This window comes from Podarcis bocagei, assembly GCF_964188305.1.
Source record: "Podarcis bocagei genome assembly, chromosome: 3".
Taxonomy (NCBI): Eukaryota; Metazoa; Chordata; class Lepidosauria; order Squamata; family Lacertidae; genus Podarcis; species Podarcis bocagei.
In genome coordinates, this window is record NC_138127.1 from 2,046,813 (window position 1) to 2,068,438 (window position 21,626).

Genomic DNA, 21,626 nt, shown 5'->3' on the forward strand with positions numbered 1-21,626 from the left:
CTGATCCATGAATGGAACTGCGCCCTAGTAGAATTGGGTCAGTGCTGAGGTAGCTACCTTCCACACATCTCCCAGGTGCAGCTTAGACCCGGGGAAGAGAGCTGCTCTTTCTCCATCTCTGCTCCTGTGTTTAGGTCCCTCCCCATACTAAAAAAATGTATAAGATGGTAAGCAACAAGGCAATACCCTTCTTGTTTCACAAATACCAATGATATGGTAATAACCTTTTAATACAATTACTGTTGCAGGTGAAGAAGGCTGTGCAGCAAGAAGGCTTTGGGAGGAGGAAGAGAGGCTACAGAGATATCAATGAAATAGACATCAACATGAATGATCCTTTATTTACAAAGCAGTGGTACTTGGTAAGCAACCGTGAACTTCCATCCCTCTCCACCAGGAAAGCAATTTCAGATTTCTGGAGTCCTCAAGCATGTCTTGGTATGGAAGAATATAGCAAACACACTCTATCATTTCCAATTATTTTTTGACACGATGAGGCTAAAGTTAAGCTCTTTTGATTGGACGATTCGCTAACGACAGCCCTGCATAGACAGAGATAGCCCCGCAGAGCTGCTGTCAGTTAATGTAAACAATATAGAGATGTGGGTGGTGCTGTGGTCTAAACCACTGAGCCTCTTGGGCTTGCTGATCGGAAGGTCAATGGTTCAGACCCCTGTGATGGGGTGAGCTCCTGTTGCTCTGTCCCAGCTCCTGCCAACCTAGCAGTTCGAAAGCACATCAGTGCAAGTAGATAAATAGGTACCGCTCCGGTGGGAAGGTAAACGGTGTTTCCGTGCACTCTGGCCTCCATCACGGTGCTTTGTTGTGCCAGAAGCAGTTTAGTCATGCTGGCCATATGACCCGGAAAGCTGTCTGTGGACAAACGCCGGCTCCCTTGGCCTGAAAGCAGAGACGAGTGCCACGACCCCATAGTCACCTTTGACTGGACTTAACCATCCAGGGGTCCCTTACTGAGTTAAATAGGCCAATGGTCTGGCTTGATATAAGTTAACCTTTGACATGTTCAGAGGCATAATCATTTTCATTATTGCATGATCACAGGCTGTGATCTGTCACTCAAGCCAGATTTTAGAGCAAACCTCTGGTTCTGACTGAGCAATGAAATGCATCAGCCCCATTGCATCCAAATCTTTTTTAAAAACCTTCTCTTATTTTATTGCCAGCATTCCTGGATTTAGTGCCTCCTTCCCAAGCAAATGAAGGCTAGCCTGTGGCAGATGGATCAAGTAGACTCTCAGTGGATGTAAACAGTCTCTTTTGTGCCAAGCAAATAATTCTCTTGTGCTTTCTTTTTTTGTAATTTTTTTATGCATTAGATCAACACTGGGCAAGCAGATGGGACTCCTGGACTTGATCTGAATGTAGCTGAAGCGTGGGAGCTGGGTTACACAGGGAAAGGTGTAACTATAGGAATTATGGATGATGGTAAGTGAACTAAAATATCATGACTCTCAGTGTGTATCATATGAGAAATCTGATTTAAAAATAAGGCATAACTTCCAAACATGGATATTTTAATGAGGACTTTGTAAGAGATTCACTTCAGCCAAGGGAACATCTACAGAAAGCTCTCCTGGGTTACAATTCATGGATAATTATGGTTCTCAAAAATGTGCCATGGGTAGCGCTATTTTAGTTCAGGTACAACAGCTGTCAGCTTATTTTGTTTTGCCCAGAAGAACTGAAATGGAAGTTGAGTTTCAAAGAGGAAATTGTGTCATTAAATCTGCTCTGCAGTTTTAGGGCAACTTAGAAGAATTATACACACAAACACACATGCTACCATTTATATTGCAACGTGTGAGATATATCAATGCCTGCCTCACTGTACATTACAGGGCATTTCAAATTTGTGCTGTAAGTGTTCTATCGTTCTGCTAAAAATAAGCAACCCTGTAACTGTTCTGGAACAGATCCACAGGGACCTATCATTGTTAATAGAGATACACCACAGGGGAAATGATGCCCTTTTTGTCTGCCCATCCATTTGCACATGCCTTGTAGCTCCCTGGCTTATTTTACTTGGGCCCACAGAATGACTTGTCACGTTTCACAGTGACTGAGCACAGAAGTGGTATGTATGTGACCTGGCTAACTGGAGGGAGCAAGCAGAATCTGAAATAGGAGTAGTATTTCAGGCAATCTAATAATCAAACCATAGATTTAAACCAATTTCACTGATGCAAGAAAATCCTGGGCATGGCTCTAGCAAGCTTTTAAATTCTGTTTGCTTCAGATATGAAACATGATTTCTGTAGTACATTGCTGATAGAAAGTCTCCCTCCTCCAAAACAACAACCACAACCACCTTTGGTGGACGTGCCCAAGGATTAAGGCTTTCTGGGAGATGATTTATAATGAAATGAAAAGGGTATTTAAATATACCTTTCTGAAGAAACCAGAGGCCTTTCTCCTGGGCATGGCCGGCCAAATGGTGCCAAAGAAGGACAGAACTTTCTTAATGTATGCCACAACAGCAGCAAGAATACTTATTGCAAAGTATTGGAAGACACAAGATCTACCCACTCTGGAAGAATGGCAGATGAAGGTGATGGACTACATGGAATTGGCGGAAATGACTGGCAGAATCCGAGACCAGGGAGAAGAGTCGGTGGAAGAAGATTGGAAGAAATTTAAAGATTATTTACAGAAATATTGCAAAATTAATGAATGTTAGAATGATGTCAGAATGAAGTTAAGTGGTTTAAGCAGTAATGTTATAAAGCTGTATGTAAAAATGGATTATTAACAGGTGAGAATCCAAAGTTATAATATATTAAGTTAAAGGATTAAGATAAAAACAAAGAGGGAAAGAAATTGCTGAATTAACTAACTGAATTGGAATACAAAAAAGGGAGGTATGAGGAGGTAAGGGAAGCAAGGAAATGAATGTAAGGTGGAAAGATTGATGTATTTTTTAAAGTGTTTTTTATCTTTTTTGTATTTTGTATTTTTCTTTTTTTCTTATTTCTGTCTTTTTTTCCTTTTCTTTCTATCTATGTAATTTTTTTTCTTTGAAACCTTAATAAATATCATTTAAAAAACAAAACAACAACAACAACAACAACTTATTATTTATGCCCCACTCATCCGGCTGGGTTTTCCCGGCCACTCTGGGCAGCTCCCAACAGAATATTAAAAACACAATAAAAACATCAAACATTAAAAACTTTGCTAAAGAAGGCAGCCTTCAGATGTCTTCTAAAAGTCAGATAGTTGTTTATTTCCTTGACATCTGATGGGAGGGCGTTCCACAGGGCGGGCACCGCTACCAAGAAGGCCCTCTGCCTGGTTCCCTGTAACCTCGCTTCTCGCAGTGAGGGAACCGCCAGAAGGCCCTCGGAGCTGGACCTCAGTGTCCGGGCTGAACGATGGGGGTGGAGACTCTCCTTCAGCTATACTGGGCCGAGGTCATTTAGGGCTTTAAAAGTAAGAACACTTGAGGAATTCAATTTTGGTGAATTCCTATATGGTGTGGCGGCAGTGCACAACTTACCTCCTGATCACTGCTGCGTACCAGGAAGGACAGGGGCAGGGGTGAGGTGGCAGGGAGGTCTGTGCAGTGCAAACACACTGGCAAGAACACCGGATTGCCTCTGCTGGTGCATTTACCGGTACACTATGCCACCTTGTCCCTCTCCCTCCTGGTAGGCAGCAGCAAGTCAGCTCTTGGGAGGTAAGGTGAGTTTTTCCACCCTACCATGCCATCTGTTACTGCTGAGGGGTGCATAGCAGAATTCTTTTTAGTTTGGTTTACATTGTAATGGAAAACTATCTAATTCATGCTTACCAAAGCAATATAGGAAGCAAAACATAGCTATCCTTCAAAATTCACGCTTCTCTGATTTTTTTTGGGGGGATGCTCTTCTGCAGCCAAATAATGTGCACAAAAATGAGAATATTAACTGAAAGTTTGCATAAAAATACATATATTCGCAGTAAAAGAACTGAAAAATGCTTTAACTTAGGGGAACAGCTTGCAAATATATGCTTATTGGGAGAAATATGCGTGAAAATGCTGACCAATTATTCTTTATAAATTCATCAAATGATGTAGAAATGTGGGGAATTATTATTATTCATTGTAATAAGCACTCACTTTATACAATAGTCTCAAAGAGACTTGAGAAGGTAAAATGCAATGCATGTAAGAAATATAAAACCAGAAAAAAATAAAACAGTGAACAATGCAACCTAAAATGCTCACCCAGAAACATTAATAAAGGCAACCTCTACCCACCCCACTAAATGATGAGCATCATTAAACGAGACATCATTAATGAACCAAAGGCTTCCAAAACATATAAAATAAAATATCAAACATTATACATGTAAGTTCAATGGAACACGAGTTCTAGATAAATCTCATTGTGCATCCATGAGGAATGTTGGAAGATATGAGATGAGGGAATAAAAAAGGGTGAAATGGATGTGGGTACCAGAGAGGCAATGGTTCTGGAAAAGCAACAGGGGCAATTAATGGCAATAGTGTGGCTGCTGGAATCAAGATGTGGCCGTGGAAGTATCTTTTGTGGCTGTCAGATACATGATGACTTTAGTGTGAAGCTTTCAAATTTAGGCTTTCTGCAAACACATCTACTATATATTCTATAACCCATGGCGGCGGCTGCTGCTGCTTCTTCTTCTTCTTAATGATTTTCAGTTTTATACATTTCAATAATTTTACAATCATTTTAACATTTCAAAACTCGACTTCCTTCCCCCTTTTTCTGCGGTTCCTTATTATATATATATATATTCTGCATATTCCAAATTAACTCAATTTACTCACTTATTCATCTACTTTAAATATGTACTCTTGTAAAACTGCAGGCTATTACAATAATCCTGCCAATGTTCTTATCTGTTGACAGTTTATTTGTAAATATTTAATAAACCATTTCCATTCTTTCATAAAAAGTTTATCTTGATTTCTTATTTGTCCAGTAAGTTTTGCCATTTCTGCACATTCCATAAGTTTTTGTATCCATCCTTCTTTTGCTGGGACTTCTTCTTCTTTCCATTTTGGGGCAAGTAACATTCTTGCCGCTGTAGTCGCATACATGAATAAATTTCTATACAGTTTGGGTAGTTCTGTCCCTAAAATTCCCAAAAGGAAAGCTTCTGGGGTTTGTTTTGTTTTTCAAACGTTATTTTAAACATCTTTTTCAATTCATTATATTACCCACAGCTTTGGTGGAATTGTTTGTGGCTTGTCAACATGTCCCTTTGAGAGGTTGTTAAAGCCACTGGTAAATCTAATCTGTAGCTCTTACATCCCTAACCTCTGTCTCAGATCCCAAAGGTATTTCTGAATTCGTGCAACCGCACGTGTAACATTTAATAGTAGTCTAAATAAGAAAGGATTAAAAGTATGCACTTATCTTATTCCTTGCAGCATGCTTATATGCAGAGCAATTTAATTCTGTGGCTATCCAAAACGTGGGGTTTTTTTTGCTATTTTCATTTGTAATGTGCTGATTGTATTTTATCTGCCATCTTTTATTTATCTATTTGGCAGGCATTGATTACCTTCATCCAGATCTGGCTTCAAACTACGTGAGTACACAATGTTCGATGTTCTTCTGGGCATTCTTTTTAGAGGAGATATTTATCTACTGGGTGTGTTTGCCACATAAATATGCTGTTGATGTAGATGATGAATAAGGCTGGGACATAAAGCAAGTAAAAGTCTATGGTGGGTATGGATAAATTCACCTCTGTGACCTTCTGATGCATGGACAAAAACAGTGACATATGTAGGCAGGGGAAATTACGTTGTTGCCAAGCTCTAAACAAGCTTTCATTCTCGACATTAGAAATTGTGTCATCCACAACTATTTCCTAATTCAACTTTCATGATGTGGTTGCAAGTGTGATAGTCCCCCAAAATGTGTGATATGAATGGGAAGAAATAAGGAGAGTGGAGGAAGACTGGAAAGCTATGGTAGAAGAATAATTTCAAAATGTGAAGAATCTGAAAGAAACCTGGAAAATTGATGAGGGTCATGGGGAGCCAAAGACACGTGTCCTCAATGGACCTGCAGTGATGGTAAAAGCTCATGAAAATAAAGAACATGGAAATAATTGATCATGTCCCAATTTGGAAAAAAATATATAATAGTCTTCCTGTTACATGGGTTTGTTATTATTTATTTATTCCTCAATAGTTATATACCACTTGGCTATAACCAAACCTCAAAGTGGTTTTAGGAATCACTTTGGGTGAATGAATGTATGAACATAAAGACTTACTGCAGGCTTCTTCAACTTCGGCCCTCCAGATGTTTTGGGACCACAACTCCCATGATCCCTAGCTAGCAGGACCAGTGGTCAGGGATGATGGTAATTGTAGTCTCAAAAACATCTGGTGGGCTGGGCCGAGATGACTTACAGCATAAGATCATTACCATTTCTGGATATGAGGACAAGCAAGTCCTGAGTGGTACACTGAGATTACAACTCTCTATGCAAGAACAAGATGCATTTATGCCTCTAGAGAACACTGCCATTGTTACAAGAGAAGGAAGAAGGATTCAGAGCCTTCTTTGCTTAGGAGGCTTCCTCCTATTGTGGGTGATGCTGTGGTCTAAACCACTGAGCCTCTTGGGCTTGCCGATCAGAAGGTCGGCGGTTTGAATCCCCATGACGGGGTGAGCTCCTGTTGCTCTGCCCAGCTCCTGCCAACTTAGCAGTTTGAAAGCATACCAGTGCAAGTAGATAAATAGGTACATCTGCGGGAGGAAGGTAAATGGCGTTTCCATGAGCTCTTGTTTCCGTCACGGTGTCCCATTGTGCCAGAAGCGGTTTAGTCATGCTGGCCACATAACCCAGAAAGCTGTCTGTGGACAAACGCTGGCACCCTCGGCCTGAAAGTGAGATGAGCACTGCAACCCCATAATCACCTTTGACTGGACTTAACCGTCCAGAGGTCCTTTACCTATTTTACTCTATTGCCATAATTGGTGGGTCTTTTCCTGTCCTCTTAACTGGGGCTCAAATTTGTCACCATACTGAATTCACTTTTTAATAGCTTTTGTTATAAATGGAGCCTCAAGCTGCTGAACTGTAAGGAATTCAGCATCTCATTGGTTTTTGCCAGTTTATGAGAAGCAGCTCCCCTCTCAAAAGAAACAAAAGAAACCACCAGTAGTGCAGTAAAAAAAAAAAAATGCATTCTGAAAATTATTGTCTTACATTTTTAAGGCGACATAAGGCACTCATTTCCATAAAAAGAGCTGAGAAAAAGAGGGGTGGAATTAGGTAAACAGCTTATTTTCGATGTGGTTATTTCTGTATTGCAGGGAGTTATACTAGGTAACCAGCAGTGCCCCTTCTTGCTCTGCAATTCTATGCTCTGTGCTCTAAGACTCTATACTACATGGAATTACATCTATATAATTTTCTGAGCTATCACTATCAGTTTCTGCTTTTTCATATTTGCCATTATTAGGCCTATGTGAGACCCAGCAGAGATACCCTTTTTGTTGAAACAAGTTTACTGTATGCAACAATTCCACCACCATTTCTTTGGGGGTGGGGAGGTCATGTCTTTTAGATTGCAAGCCTGTGAGCAGAGATTGGTTATTGATCTAATACGGGGTGGGGAGCTTGTGGTCCTCCAGATATTTTTAGGATTCCAGTTCCCACCAGTCTCAGCCAGCGTGGACTATGGTGAGGGATGATGGGAGCTGTAGTCCAACAACATTTGGGTGGCCACAAGCCTTTCCCCATCTGCTCTGGAAGCCTTTTTGGTAGAAGAAGGTATTAATGAATCCATGGCATGCACAAAATAGCTGCAGATATAATCTCAGAAAGTGAATGAAATTGTGCATCAAAAAAGGACTATGGGTAAAGTTGCCAACAGATGCTAAGTCTGCAGATGTTGCAAGTAATCATGCTCTCATACATGAAAAGTTGATTTCCTCAAATTAAGCTTCTGTTAAAAACACAAGAGCACCCCAGACCAACACCTTCTTGTCAGTTGGCAATCTTCTGGCAATTTATTAAAAAATATTATTATTAAAATGGCATATATATATTTATGGGGGGAATTCAAATGCACATACAATACAGGACAGTCCATTTTTCATTCTCCTAAATCATTAGCTGAGATGCAACAGGACCATTTCTTCTTGCATAAAATATCAAGCAAGACCTTCTTGGCTCAATAGGTTTCACAGTGTGAATGCCCTGATAACATTGATAACAAGACTGAGGCACATAACAACCCGTTCCAAAGCCTTTTGAGCTAAAAGGGAGGGGGGAGCAAAGCAAAAAAGAGTCATTCTGTGTCATTCTGCTTGCATCGCTAGGCTTCAGACCAAGCACACAATGAACGAGGCGTCTAGAGATGGATTCATCCCAGAGGGATGCAGGGCTTTTGTTTACTTCAGGAAATTAAGGCATACGGACATCACAAAAGAGTCCTTCAAAACAGTGTTGGAGTCTGAGTAATTGAAGGCAAGAGCAGAGGTATACCGAGCGAAGTCTGATTGCTTTAGATTGATGCCAGGGAAGAGATTGGAGGAGCAGAGTAGTATATAAGCTTTGAAGAGGGTGATTGTTTTGATTTTAGATGTGGAGTCATATGTGGACTGGAATACAGCAGAGAACTATGCCAACTTGCAACAGCTCATTGCATACATACTTGCAGAATAATCGCCTGTTGCATAGGAGCAATTTCAAGATGTTTTCATGTTAGGGAAGGAAATATTATACCATGCGCTGGGCTTGAGGAGACTGGAGGTTGTGTCTAACTTTATCTGAAGAAGTAAAATGTAAGCCAAGGGTAAATGGGATAGGTAAAAAGGTAAAGGACCCCTGGACAGCTAAGTCCAGTCAAAGGCAACTATGGGGTTATGCCACTCATTTTGCTTTCAGGCTGAGGGAGCCAGCGTTTGTCCACAGACAGCTTTCCGGGTCATGTGGCCAGCATGACTAAACCACTTCTGGTACAATGGGACACCGTGTCAGAAGCCAGAGCACACGCAAACACTGTTTACCTTCCCACCATAGCGGTATCTATTTCTCTACTTGCACTGGTGCGCTTTTGAACTGTTAGGTTGGCAGGAGCTGGGACAGAGCAACAGGAGCTTGCTCCAGCACAGGGATTCGAACCGCCAATTTTCTGATCAGCAAGCGATCAGAATATATAGAATAGTTAAGAAATGTACTTATGAAAGGGAGATGGTCTGTCATGATTAGGCTATCCTCTCGTCTATGATAGATAGTCCAGCAGTTTGCAAAGTTTATGAATTCCCATATATAAGCCTCCCAAACTTGATGTCAGCTGCACAGTAGGGCTTTCTGCTGCAATGAGTCAGGCTGAGGATAGATGGAGTCATGCTTGCCATGATTTAACACATCTCCGAAGTCGCCCCATGAGAAACCTTCTGTTGAGTGGGAAGAAAAGGCACACACAGCCAAGAGAAGAAAATTGGAAATAGAGCTGGTGAAATATTGTGCAGGATGGGTGACATTTAGAATTGCCCTTTTGAATTCCCTCTAGCAACACCGGAGGTGTGACGAGATGTATAATAGGTTGTTCTAAATAAAGATGACAGGAGAATGTAGTAACATAAAGATGGCTTTTAATTATACTCGGGAGATGCATAGAATGGAGTTCTTACAACAGGTACCAGTGGCTGAGAGCATTCAGTAGCCACTGGGATATATTCTAACTCTAGAAAAGTATAACTCAGTGGTCAAAGGCATGTTTCCCATGTTGAAAGTTCTGGCTCAAGTCCCTGAGATGTCTGGTCAAAAATCTCAGGCAGTTGGGAAGGACCCCTATCTGAGGCAATGCTACTGTCATGAAACTAGGCATTATGAAGCTAGATGGACCTAAAGCCTGGCTTCATGAAGGCAGGTGTTGCCAGTGTGGTGATCTACAATGTGGTGTAAGGCAGGGATTGCTCTATGGAGTGGTGTCTTCCTGTCAGCCCCAGTCAGCATGGCAAATGGCCAGGAATGGATTTGACAACACATGGAGAGCATATGTTGGTATCAGGAGCAGATCAGCATGAACTCGCAAGGTGTCAGTGAAATCGACTCTATTCAAAGAAACAATACAGCTTAGGCCTAGTGAGCACAGCAACTCTTCCCAGTAGATCTTGCCCCAATGAGACAGTTGTGAGGACTGAAGTCCTCTGCCTTCCCACAGCTCTGTAAGACGTCTCCTTCCCCAGTTCCTTTCCAAGCAATATGAGGCTCCTTCATCTTGCCTGGGGGAAGTCCATGACAGTTGGCTACCCTTCATATAAGGCAACAACAACCACACATGGATGCAGCTGCTGTTGCGCAACCACCATTCCAGAACTGAAGGAGAGCAGAAGTTCTTATTGTTCTCTTTCTTTGGCATTTCCCATCCAGCAAGGAGAGACACCTAGCTGTTGAGAAAGACTTTTGGCTTTCCATTTATTGGGTGGCAATAGATGCATCTCAACTTGGATGTCAAAGGGCTTATCACTGTTGCTTGTATGAAGTGGAGATAGTCCAGGGAAGATGGACGGATTGGGAGGAAAGAGGAGAGGAGAGGAAGAGGTGTCTGAAGTCCAGGGATAGGAAACCACAGAAAGTGTGACAAAGTCTAGGTGCTCGGTCCCCGCTCCTGCCAACCTAGCAGTTCGAAAGCATGTCAAAGTGCAAGTAGATAAATAGGTACCACTCCGGTGGGAAGGTAAACGGCATTTCCGTGCGCTGCTCTGGTTCGCCAGAAGTGGCTTAGTCATGCTGGCCACATGACCTGGAAGCTGTACACTGGCTCCCTCAGCTAGTAAAGCGAGATGAGCTCTGCAACCCCAGAGTCGTCCGAAACTGAACCTAACGGTCAGGGGTCCCTTTACCTTTACACATTTTAACAGGTTGTTTGGTCTGCTGTAGACAAGCTGCAAGCTGGGGTGTTATTTACATGATACTATTTTATTCAAACAAGGAAGCTTTCTCCCAAGGTTCTCAGCATACAGCTCCTAAATAGCAAAGGAAACTAAGAAATCATTAGTGGTTGAAGATCTCAGGAACTTCTCCCAAAATATCCTGATCTTGCCATTGACACTCTCAGTGCCTGATGACCCCAGGGTGAATATGTCATGACCATTCAAACTTCTGAAGTGCTCAAAGTTTCTTGCTTATCTCAGAGACAGGAACCTCTGAAACCTGAAGGTCTTTGATGCCACCTCCATATTCTATGGGAACCATTTCACAGTGCCTGAGAATCAACTAAGAGGCAATTCAGGACCAGAATAGCACCTGACTGAATTTAGGTTTGCCGGCTCCCTCGGCCAATAAAGCGAGATGAGCACCGGAACCCCAGAGTCAGCCACAACTGGACCTAATGGTCAGGGGTCCCTTTACCTTTAAGTAGCAAATCTCCATGCATACTACCCAGTGCATAAGGACTCTTAGAGATAAATCTGCTGGTTCCCTGACGCTGAGGATACTCTGGCTATCACATAGGTTTCATTTCTGAAGCAGATATTGTACCCCCATTAGTGCAGTTATACCAAACCAACCATCTGTTCAGTTCTATCCAACTTACATATCCCCCCCCCCCCCAAGTATGTATGGGTGGGGTGGAAATGTATAAAACCAGAATCAAAACCTGTATAATAACTTCATTGAAACCTCGTCATGACTTATAGAGTTGTAACCTGCTGCCTTAGACAGATGGCTTCTGTTCTGTCCTCTTACGTTTTTGAAGAATGTAACAAAATGACCAGCACAATGCCTCAGAGGTTGGTAAAGAAATTGGTCTTTTGCAGTGGCATCTGGATCATTAATATTTTAATCAAGCCATTAACTTGTCACTTGGCTGTTAGGTTTAAATGCCAGTGTCCATTTTCTGCTGGAAAGGAATACTGCTGCCGGGGTACGGGTAGTTTTTAAGGTCCGGCGTTCTTACGTTGGCATCACCATAATAGTTACTCTCCTTGTAGTATTACATTTTTCATGATAATAAAGAAAACCTCATTGTTTTGAGTTATAACGCTTGTTTTCTAATAGGGATTCCCAGGACCATGGTTAGAGGGTAAGTCCCCAAGGGGTTTGTACTGGGTCCCAGAACTTCTGCCCCTTCCCCCCTTCTTCCCCAGTGTGGTGTAGTGGTTAAGTGCGGTAGTCCCGTAATCTGGGGAACTGGGTTTGTGTCTCCGCTCCTCCACATGCAGCTGCTGGGTGACCTTGGGCTAGTCACACTTCTCTGAAGTCTCTCAGCCCCACTCACCTCACAGAGTGTTTGTTGTGGGGGAGGAAGGGAAAGGAGATTGTTAGCCGCTTTGAGACTCCTGAAGGGGAGTGAAAGGCGGGATATCAAATCCAAACTCTTCTTCTTCTTCTTCCCCCTTACTATGTTTTTTAAAACTTCTCTTGCAAGGTTGCTGGGCATGCTGAAAAGTACGCACCACCTTACTTTGCTCAAAGATCTAAAGTTCTCCTTTCTACAAAGTAAGAATAGAGATCTATTGATTAATTGGATAGATTTATATCCTACGTTTCCTCCAAGATGGAGCAGAGGGATGGCTTTGTTTGACATAAGAAGTAATGTTCTTCTCCAAGCCCGAAACTCCACAGACCTTTGACTTTCAAGGAATTATTATTATTTTTCTCCATCAAGAGGATCTTTCATTCTGAGCTGATAATTAAAATACGAAGCATAATGTATTCCACAGTTTGCTACACAGCTCAGACTACACACACAAAGCCGGTAATTTTGCCAGGCAAAACTTCTCCAGGATAAAAGACCTTCTGGAAGGAATAATAAAGCTATACCACAATGTGAGAGAGATGTCTATTGAAAAGATGAATATGAGGAGAACAGCTGTGGATTTCGTGTTTACAAATTGTGGAAGGGGGAAAAACATGTAAGAGAGAGGGAGAAGTATTTGGGAGAGGACAATGAAAGGAATCATGCTGATTAGTCTTTATCCCCATAGTTCTACTTCACATAGTGACTGGACCATGAGCCTTCAACCAGTAAATTAAACTAGTAACTGAGTAACTAAGTCCAGAGTTTAGCCAGAGTATACTCTACTCTGAGTGGGGTTTTTTTTTTTGTTTTGCATGTTTTAGCATATTCCAAGGAGATATTTCATAATCTGGCTGCCATTTTACTGTCATTGAAATTCTACTCAATATTGATCCAGAGCAGATTCCAACGTATAGTTAGCAGAGTAAAAACTTAAACACATTGCAGGATTCCCGAAAAATAGACCAGAGGCAATTAATATTTCATCCAGCAGAACTTTACTGCTACTGAAGGCAAATGAGCTTAATGGTGACAAATCCAATATGTTCAGGATTGGCACTGTCCATAAGAAATCTAGTTGTAGCAGACTTAACTTAAACTTACAATAACTTATAACACTATAGCATACTATGTGCAGAGCACCACACCAGAAGGAAAAGAGATAGAAAGTGGAAGTGGAACCCAGACTCCTTCTGGCCTATTTTTATAGTCAGCATGACCTTGACAGAAGTGATAAGAGAACCAGTTTAAGTCAGCTGTACTCAGCTTCTCTGAAGGAATAACCCAAATATCATGAACCTTCTGCTTGTTTCTTTCACACAGAGAAGCTTCCAGAACCCTCTTGAATTAAGTAGAATAGGAAAGATCTCTGCACATCAGATCAATACTTTCTGCACTAAGAAATGCAAACTGACATTTGCAGGGCACACAATAAACTTTCTCATTTTATGTTCATGAGTACTTATACCAGTAGTGGAGAACCTAAGATCCTCTAGATGTTGTAGGACTTCAGCTCCTGACAGCCTGAACCAGCATGACAAATAGTCAGGAATAATGGGAGTTTCAGTCCAGCAACTTCTGGAGGGTCACAGACACAGGTTTCCTATCCATGACACATACCATTAAACAGAGAGATTGGACTTCCCAGTGGATGGTGGGTTTTATCTTGGAAGAGCACCAGTAGGCTCTTATAATAGAATTTACCATGAACTGGCAGTTTGACTTGTACATTTGCAAGGGGGACATGGACAAGAACAAACTTCTAGCAATGCTTCATGTTTACGAAAAAATAACAATATATTTTTTAAAACCAATAGATTGTAAAGTAGGCTATAGGCTACAGGCAATATTTTAGCCTCTCTGGAGAGGAATGCCTGACACTTACTCATGGTTGTTGTGGTGTTAACATATGAGAGTGCTGGAGGTGAAATAGTTAAACAAGTTACCCAATCAGAACCCAGGGGGGTGGAGTGAGAGGGACTATAAAACCAGCTCTGGGAGGGGCGAAGGAGGAGTTCGTTGGGAGTTGGGTGGTTGGTTGGTTGGAGTGGGAGTGAATTGGGATAGAGTCTGTGGGTAGGTTGAGTTAGTGTAGCAAAATAAGCTGAGTCAGGCACAGTTAGGAGCTAGGAAGACAAGTAAATATCTGAGAGCTGGTTTAGTGAGTGAGAACAGGTAGCAGAAGTTATAGGTCTGGATAGGCACCCCATGATTGTAATTGACCGATACAGTTTATGAAACCACACGCTTGTTAAACTGCTATAAATAAACAGAAGTTTATATTCCAGTTTAACCCTGACTGAACTCAGTATTGTACCAGGTAGGTCCTGGGTGGTGGCAGCGAGAACTAAAGTGGTGGCACAGGGATCAATAGACAGTGAAACGTCCGGGGACCCTGTGTGATCGCCACAGTTGTGTACACCAGTGATGAGGAAACTCCCACAGCTTCATATGAAAAGCATCTGACGCAAATGCAGGCAAAATAGCACATGCATTCAAGCACCAGGATTTAAAATCAGGGGAGGGGGGCACAGAAGGGGGCAGTGGTGGACTTACACTTTTGGGCGCCTGAAGCTTGAACTGTAATGGTAACCACTGTTATCTTTTTCAGTGGGGTTGTTCCATTACAGATCAACACTTTAAAACAAAACAACAACTACTGCACCTCAGATTTTGGTTAAAATTGCTGCACTGGATTATCTCACATGTCCAAGTGTGCATAAAAATTTCCTATGCTTTATAGTTTTTGAGTTGTGCAACTAAATTGAGTCTACTAGACCCCCTTTTTAAAAAAAGAAATGTGGATTATAGTCACTTCTGGGATCAGGGCCCCTGAAACTTAAGCTTCATTAGTTTCTCCGTAGATCCTGGAAGGGGGAAGGCGAAAAGTATATTTCTAGGTGGGCATTCTGTGCCCTGCATGTTAAGATTTGTGAAAGAAAAATAATGGTATATTTTATGCTAAAACTGCCACCCTAAACATTCCCCCCCCTGAAATAAGTCATTTATTTATCAATTTAGGTGTGTGTGTGTGTGTGTATGTGTGTGTGTATGTGTACACTAACCAAATTCAAATGACAGTAAGAAAAAAGGCTTTCAAACTAGGTACAGTGGTACCCTGGTTTTCAAACTTAATCCTTTCCGGAAGACCATTCCAAAACCAAGGGATTCCAAAACCAAGGCACACTTTCCCATAGAAAGTAATGCAAAATGGATTAATCCGTTCCAGACTTTTAAACACAACCCCCAAAACAGCAATTTAACATGAATTTTACTATCTAACAAGACCAGTGATCCATAAAATGAAAGCAATAAACAATTTACTATACTATACTATAAAATAAATAAGACAATACTTCCGGTCGGTGCCAGCGCTTAATGGCGGTCCTACCTCCGAGCTCCGGAGAAGGACTGCTTCGCAAGTTCGGGTCTTACCCGCTACGGCAAGCGGGGGACCCCTAAAATCCCAGGCGCTGAAGCCTGAGAACAAGGAGACTCGGTGGGCACCTTCGCGCCCCCCGGTACCGTGAAAGAGCCTTTTTAAAGGCTACGGATCGACATCGGGAGTGAGCGCGGTGCTGAGAGTCGCTACCCAGCCTGCGAAGTGAAGCCGCGTCGCCATAAGCGGAGAGCGCCGATTCCTTCCTGAAAAGAAATTCGGACTGATTCCCCGTGAGTAAGAACTGAAAAATAACTGGGACTTTTCTCAATTTTAAAAATTGGGCTAAAAACGGGGGAGATTTAAACAAAGGAAGTCTGCCTCCCCCCGACCGCATGAAAGTGAAAGCAACGGAGTTCTAAACCTGCATCCGTTTAAATTCGTCCTTTGATCAGCTAAACCGGACATTTAAACCTTTGATCTCCCCTCTAGCAAGCAGGGCAGAGGGGAGGCGAATTTGACCATTAACTGCATGACTTATTTGAAGGAAAAAACCTCTGCTATCTCATCTACTTGAAAGTCTGAAACGGTCTGCCTTCTTAGTACATTGAGCTGACTTTTCCCTGTGAAGTGACATCTTGATACAAAGTTTCCACAGTGCCTGACTTTTGTACATTTTAAGAAGAAACAGTATAAACAGTATACTGGGCAACTGTGGCAATTGGAAGCTATAAGACTTTAGTAACATTGATTTTGACTGGGTTAATCTCCTTTCTTTCTACATCTTGGATGCTCTCCTTTGTTCATGTATTTTGAAATTTCCTTCTATGGCCATTTTGATTTGCTCCCTCTAGAGGATAAAGTGAAGTCCAGCACGGCCTAAGACAGGGGAATTTTCCAAGGGAGAATAAATCCCGTGGGAATTGACCTTGACATGAGTGGGCCACAAGAAGAGATAACTACAAGAGCCAAGACCAAGCAACAACAACAGCAACAGCTGCAGCTGCAACAAGCAAAGAGAAGAGGTTCGATTTTAGGCGTAACAGCCGGACTAGCTGGAACAACAGGACAGGACAAAGGAGCAGCCGTTTCTATGGAAGCTGTGACAGAAGCTCTGCTCAAGATAAACCAGACTCTGGAGTCTTTGACAAAACAGACTTCAGAGAACACACAAAAATTAACAGAAATATCAACAAGATTAAACCAGAATACAGAATCTATAAATAAATTGGTCGAGGAAAATGCCACCACGCGTCAAATTGCCGAAGAGGCCAAAGCCACAGCCGGAGAGACGCAGGAGAAATTAGAGCCACTTGCCAAGAAGGTCTATGAGCATGATGCAACCCTGGCCTTGTGGGAGTTACAGAGGAAAGAGAGAAACTTAAAATTAAGACTGATTCCGGAGAATGAAAGTGACAACCTTGTGGAATATTTGACACGGGAGTTTGCGGATTGCTGGGACCTGGAGGAAGACGATTTCAAAATCACAACTGCTTTTAGACTCGGCAAAAAGCAAGATAGAAAGACACCAAGAGATTGTTTGATCACACTCAGATCTAAGGAGGAAAGAGATAAAATTTTAGGACTACACTTTGGAAAAGCCCTCCAAATTGGAAATTCAGCAGTACAGATCTTTAAAGACATACCAAAATATATCCTGGACTTAAGAAACTTCTACAAGGATTTGGTGCTTTTGTTAAAGAAAAATCAGATCCGCTTCAGGTGGGAATTCCCACAAGGACTGTCATTCGACTACAAGGCAAAGAAAGTGAAAATAAAGACAATTCAAGATAAAGACAAATTTCTGGCAAGATATCAGGAGGACCTACAGAAGGGGACTGTGGACGTACTTGCAGAACAGAGGAGAGCACTGGATATCCTGAGTCTCTCGTTTGGACAAAAACCACCACCGTCAGAAGAAGAGCAACAACTTGGAGCTGTTGGAGGAGCCCTAAGAAAATAACAAGATGGCTCTGCAATTCCTTAGTTGGAATTGTAATGGACTGAATGGGCCTTTGAAGAGAAGACAAGTATTTCATATTTTGAACAGAGAACAATTGGATTTGATATGTTTACAAGAAACTCACATAACTAGAGCCCACAGGAGATTACTCACAAATAAAAGGTTAGGACAAGAATTTGTCTCATCAGACAAAGTTAAGAAGAGGGGAGTGGTAATATATGTGAAGGAGAAATGGGCTCCAAAAATGATATTTAAAGATGATCAAGGGAGATATCTGGCTGTGGAGATACAAGTACAAGGAGAAAAATTTTTAGTTGTTGGAATTTATGCACCAAATGAAGGCAAATCTGACTTCTTTAAGAGACTTCATGAAACTTTGACGGACTATCTGGATTACAATATGATAATCATGGGAGACATGAATGGCGTGGTCTCCACTAACATGGACAAGGCACAAAGACTAACAGTTACTAAAGAAGGGAGACTCCCTAAGACTTTTTTCGAAATGACAGAAAACATGGACTTGATAGACATTTGGAGAACAAGGAACCCTCTGGAGAGAGAGGGAACCTTTTTCTCCCAAGCAATGATGACCTGGACCAGAATTGACCAAATCTGGGTTACTAGTGGACTGGCTCCAAAGATTAAGAAAGTGGAAATCTGCCCAAAAACTTGCTCCGACCATAACGCCGTGAAGATGGAGATGAAACTCACAATAACTGGTCAATTTAGATGGAGAATGAATGACACCCTCTTTCGAGACAAGGAGATTCTTACGAAGGCCCAAAAGACCCTAAAAGACTATTTTGAAATAAATTTGAGGACCGACGTGGAGAAAAGAGTGATCTGGGACGCAAGTAAAGCGGTTATGAGAGGATTTTTGATTCAACAAAATTCAATAAAGAGGAAAAAACAAAATGAGAAAAAAGAGAAGATCTTGGAAATGATAAAGGAAGGAGAGAGGAAATTGAGAACAAAACCAAAGTCTCAGGACATTTTAAGAGAGATCAAGTTATATCAAACTCAATATATGGAGTTGATGAACCAAGAGATTGAATGGAAGATAAAGCAAATGAAGCAAAAGACTTTTGAATCAGCAAATAAATGTGGTAAACTTTTGGCATGGCAATTGAAGAAAAGGCAGAAACTAAATACAGTTACAAGCCTAGAGGTTGATGGAAAGAGTATATCTAAACCTAATGAAATTAGAAATTGCTTTCTAAGTTATTTCAAAAAACTTTATACCCAAGGCCCGCAAAATGAAGAAGATATAGACAAATTCCTTGGAAGATATGGATTACAAAATATCTCTCAGCAAAGTAAGATGGACTTGAACCAGAGAATCTCAGAACAAGAGATAGAGGCTGCCATTCAGAATATGCAATTGGGCAAATCTCCGGGACCAGATGGACTGACTTCTAGATACTACAAATCGCTGAAGGAATGGTTGATTCAACCATTAAGAGAAGTTTGTAATGAGATACTTGAAGGAAAAAGGGCACCTGAATCGTGGAAAGAGGCATATATTTCACTCATACCAAAGTCAGAGACTGAAAAGACCCAACTCAAGAACTACCGCCCGATATCACTCCTTAATGTGGATTACAAAATTTTTGCAGACATTTTGGCAAAAAGATTTAAAAGAGTTTTGATGGTGAAGATTCATAAAGACCAAGCAGGCTTTCTCCCTAAAAGACACCTAGCGGACAATGTAAGGAATGTAATAGACATTTTGGAAAAGCTGGAGGTGAATATAAACACTAAAGCAGTATTGATCTTTGTGGACGCGGAGAAAGCCTTTGATAATATCTCTTGGAGTTTTATGAGGAAGAATCTTCATGGGATGGGGGTAGGCCAGGGTTTTGAGAATGGTATGGCTGCAATATATTCCGAACAAAAAGCTAAGTTGATTGTAAATAATGTTGTGACTGAGGAACTTAAGATAGAAAAAGGAACTCGGCAGGGGTGCCCAATTTCCCCATTACTTTTCATTTCGGTTCTGGAGGTGTTGTTGAATATGATAAGAAATGACCAGCAGGTCAAAGGTGTGCAGGTCGGAGCTAAACACTACAAGTTAAGAGCGTATGCAGATGACCTAGTATTGACTTTGCAAGAGCCAAACACTAGTACGAAAAGGGTTTTAGAAATAATTCAACAATTTGGCCAGGTGGCCGGATTTAAGTTGAATAAGCAAAAAACTAAAGTCTTAGGGAAAAACCTAACAGACATGGAAAAGGAGAAATTTCAGGAGGAAACAGGTTTGACAGTGGTTAAGAAAGTCAAATACCTAGGGGTTTATTTAACACCTAAGAATGTTAATTTGTATAAGGACAATTATGAAAAATGTTGGTCAGAGATTAAAAAAGATCTAGAAATATGGTCAAATCTGAAACTGTCAATGTTAGGCCGAATTGCAGTAATTAAAATGAATGTATTGCCTAGAATGTTATTTTTGTTTCAGACCTTGCAGATTCTTGATAAGATGGAATGTTTTAAGAGGTGGCACAAAGACATTTCGAAATTTGTCTGGCAGGGCAAAAAGCCCCGAATTAAATTTAAAATACTGACTGACGCTAAAGAAAGAGGGGGTTTTGCCCTGCCGGACTTAAAATTGTACTATGAGGCAGCAGCGTTTTGCTGGCTGAAAGAATGGATGCTCCTCGAGAATACAGACATCTTGGATCTGGAAGGCTTCAATAATGCTTTTGGTTGGCATGCATATCTTTGGTATGACAAGGTTAACAGTACCTTTAAAAATCATATTGTTAGAAAAGCATTATTTAATGTCTGGATAAGATACAAAGACTTATTGGAAAATAAAACCCCTAGATGGGTGTCACCAGTGGAGGCTAAAGCTGTGAAGAAACTCAATATGGAGGTCGGATGGCCGAAGTATTGGGAAATTTTAGAACAGGATGGAGACAAGGTTAAACTACAAAGTCAGGAGAAACTGAAGCACAAAGTAGAAAATTGGTTTCAATATCGCCAAATAATGGAAATTTTTAAACAGGATAGGAAAATCGGTTTCCAAGTGGAGAAATCAAAACTAGAGACCGAACTGCTAGAACCCAATACTAAGAATTTATCTAGAATGTATAACTTGCTGTTGAAATGGAACACACAGGATGAAACAGTTAAATCTGCTATGATTAAGTGGGCGCAGGATGTTGGACACAACATTATGTCAGATGACTGGGAATGGTTATGGAACACCGGTATCAAATTTACGGCATGTAATGCCGTAAAGGAAAACATTATGAAAATGGTATACAGGTGGTACATGACCCCAGTCAAGCTGGCAAAAATCTATCATTTGCCCGATAATAAATGTTGGAAATGTAAAGAGACTGAAGGTACTTTTTACCACCTTTGGTGGACATGCCCGAAGATAAAGGCCTTCTGGGAAATGATCTATAATGAAATGAAAAAGGTACTTAAATGTACATTTTCTAAAAAACCAGAGGCCTTTCTCTTGGGCATTGTCGGCCAATTGGTGACAAAGAAAGATAGAAATTTCTTTATGTATGCCACAACAGCAGCAAGAATACTCATCGCAAAGTACTGGAAGACACAAGATTTACCTACTCTGGAAGAATGGCAGATGAAAGTGATGGACTACATGACACTGGCTGAGATGACAGGCAGAATCCGTGACCAACGTAAAGAGATGGTGGAAGAAGAATGGAAAAAATTTAAGAGCTATCTTAAGGACTACTATAAACTCAACGAATGTTAAAATGTTGTGGTTACTAGAAGTAACAGGGTACAGGGATACAAGGTTAGATAATAAAGGAGGACTAAGATGACAGAGATTAGAAAGTAACAACTGGGAGTTGCTAGTTCAAATATGGACACCGGGATGCAGAGAGGGGGGGTATGGGGAAGTCCAAGAAAAGAGGTTTATGAAAATATCTTTGAAAGTATTTTGTATGTTTGTTTTGTTTTGTGTTTGTTTGTTCTTTTTAAAAAATGCTGTAAAACCAATAAAAATTTATTAAAAAAAAAATAAAATAAATAAG

At 41.1% G+C, this 21,626-nt stretch overlaps 1 protein-coding gene across 1 annotated transcript in view; it reads left to right on the plus strand.

Annotated features, from left to right (window-relative positions):
• PCSK2 (proprotein convertase subtilisin/kexin type 2) overlaps positions 1-21,626 on the plus strand; it is a 137,466-nt gene that overhangs the window by 75,055 nt on the left and 40,785 nt on the right. The window contains exons 3-5 of the mRNA XM_081189108.1: positions 249-362; positions 1,338-1,446; positions 5,543-5,580. Coding sequence (XP_081045234.1) covers positions 249-362; positions 1,338-1,446; positions 5,543-5,580 — 261 coding nt within the window. The remainder of the gene's footprint in view (positions 1-248; positions 363-1,337; positions 1,447-5,542; positions 5,581-21,626) is intronic.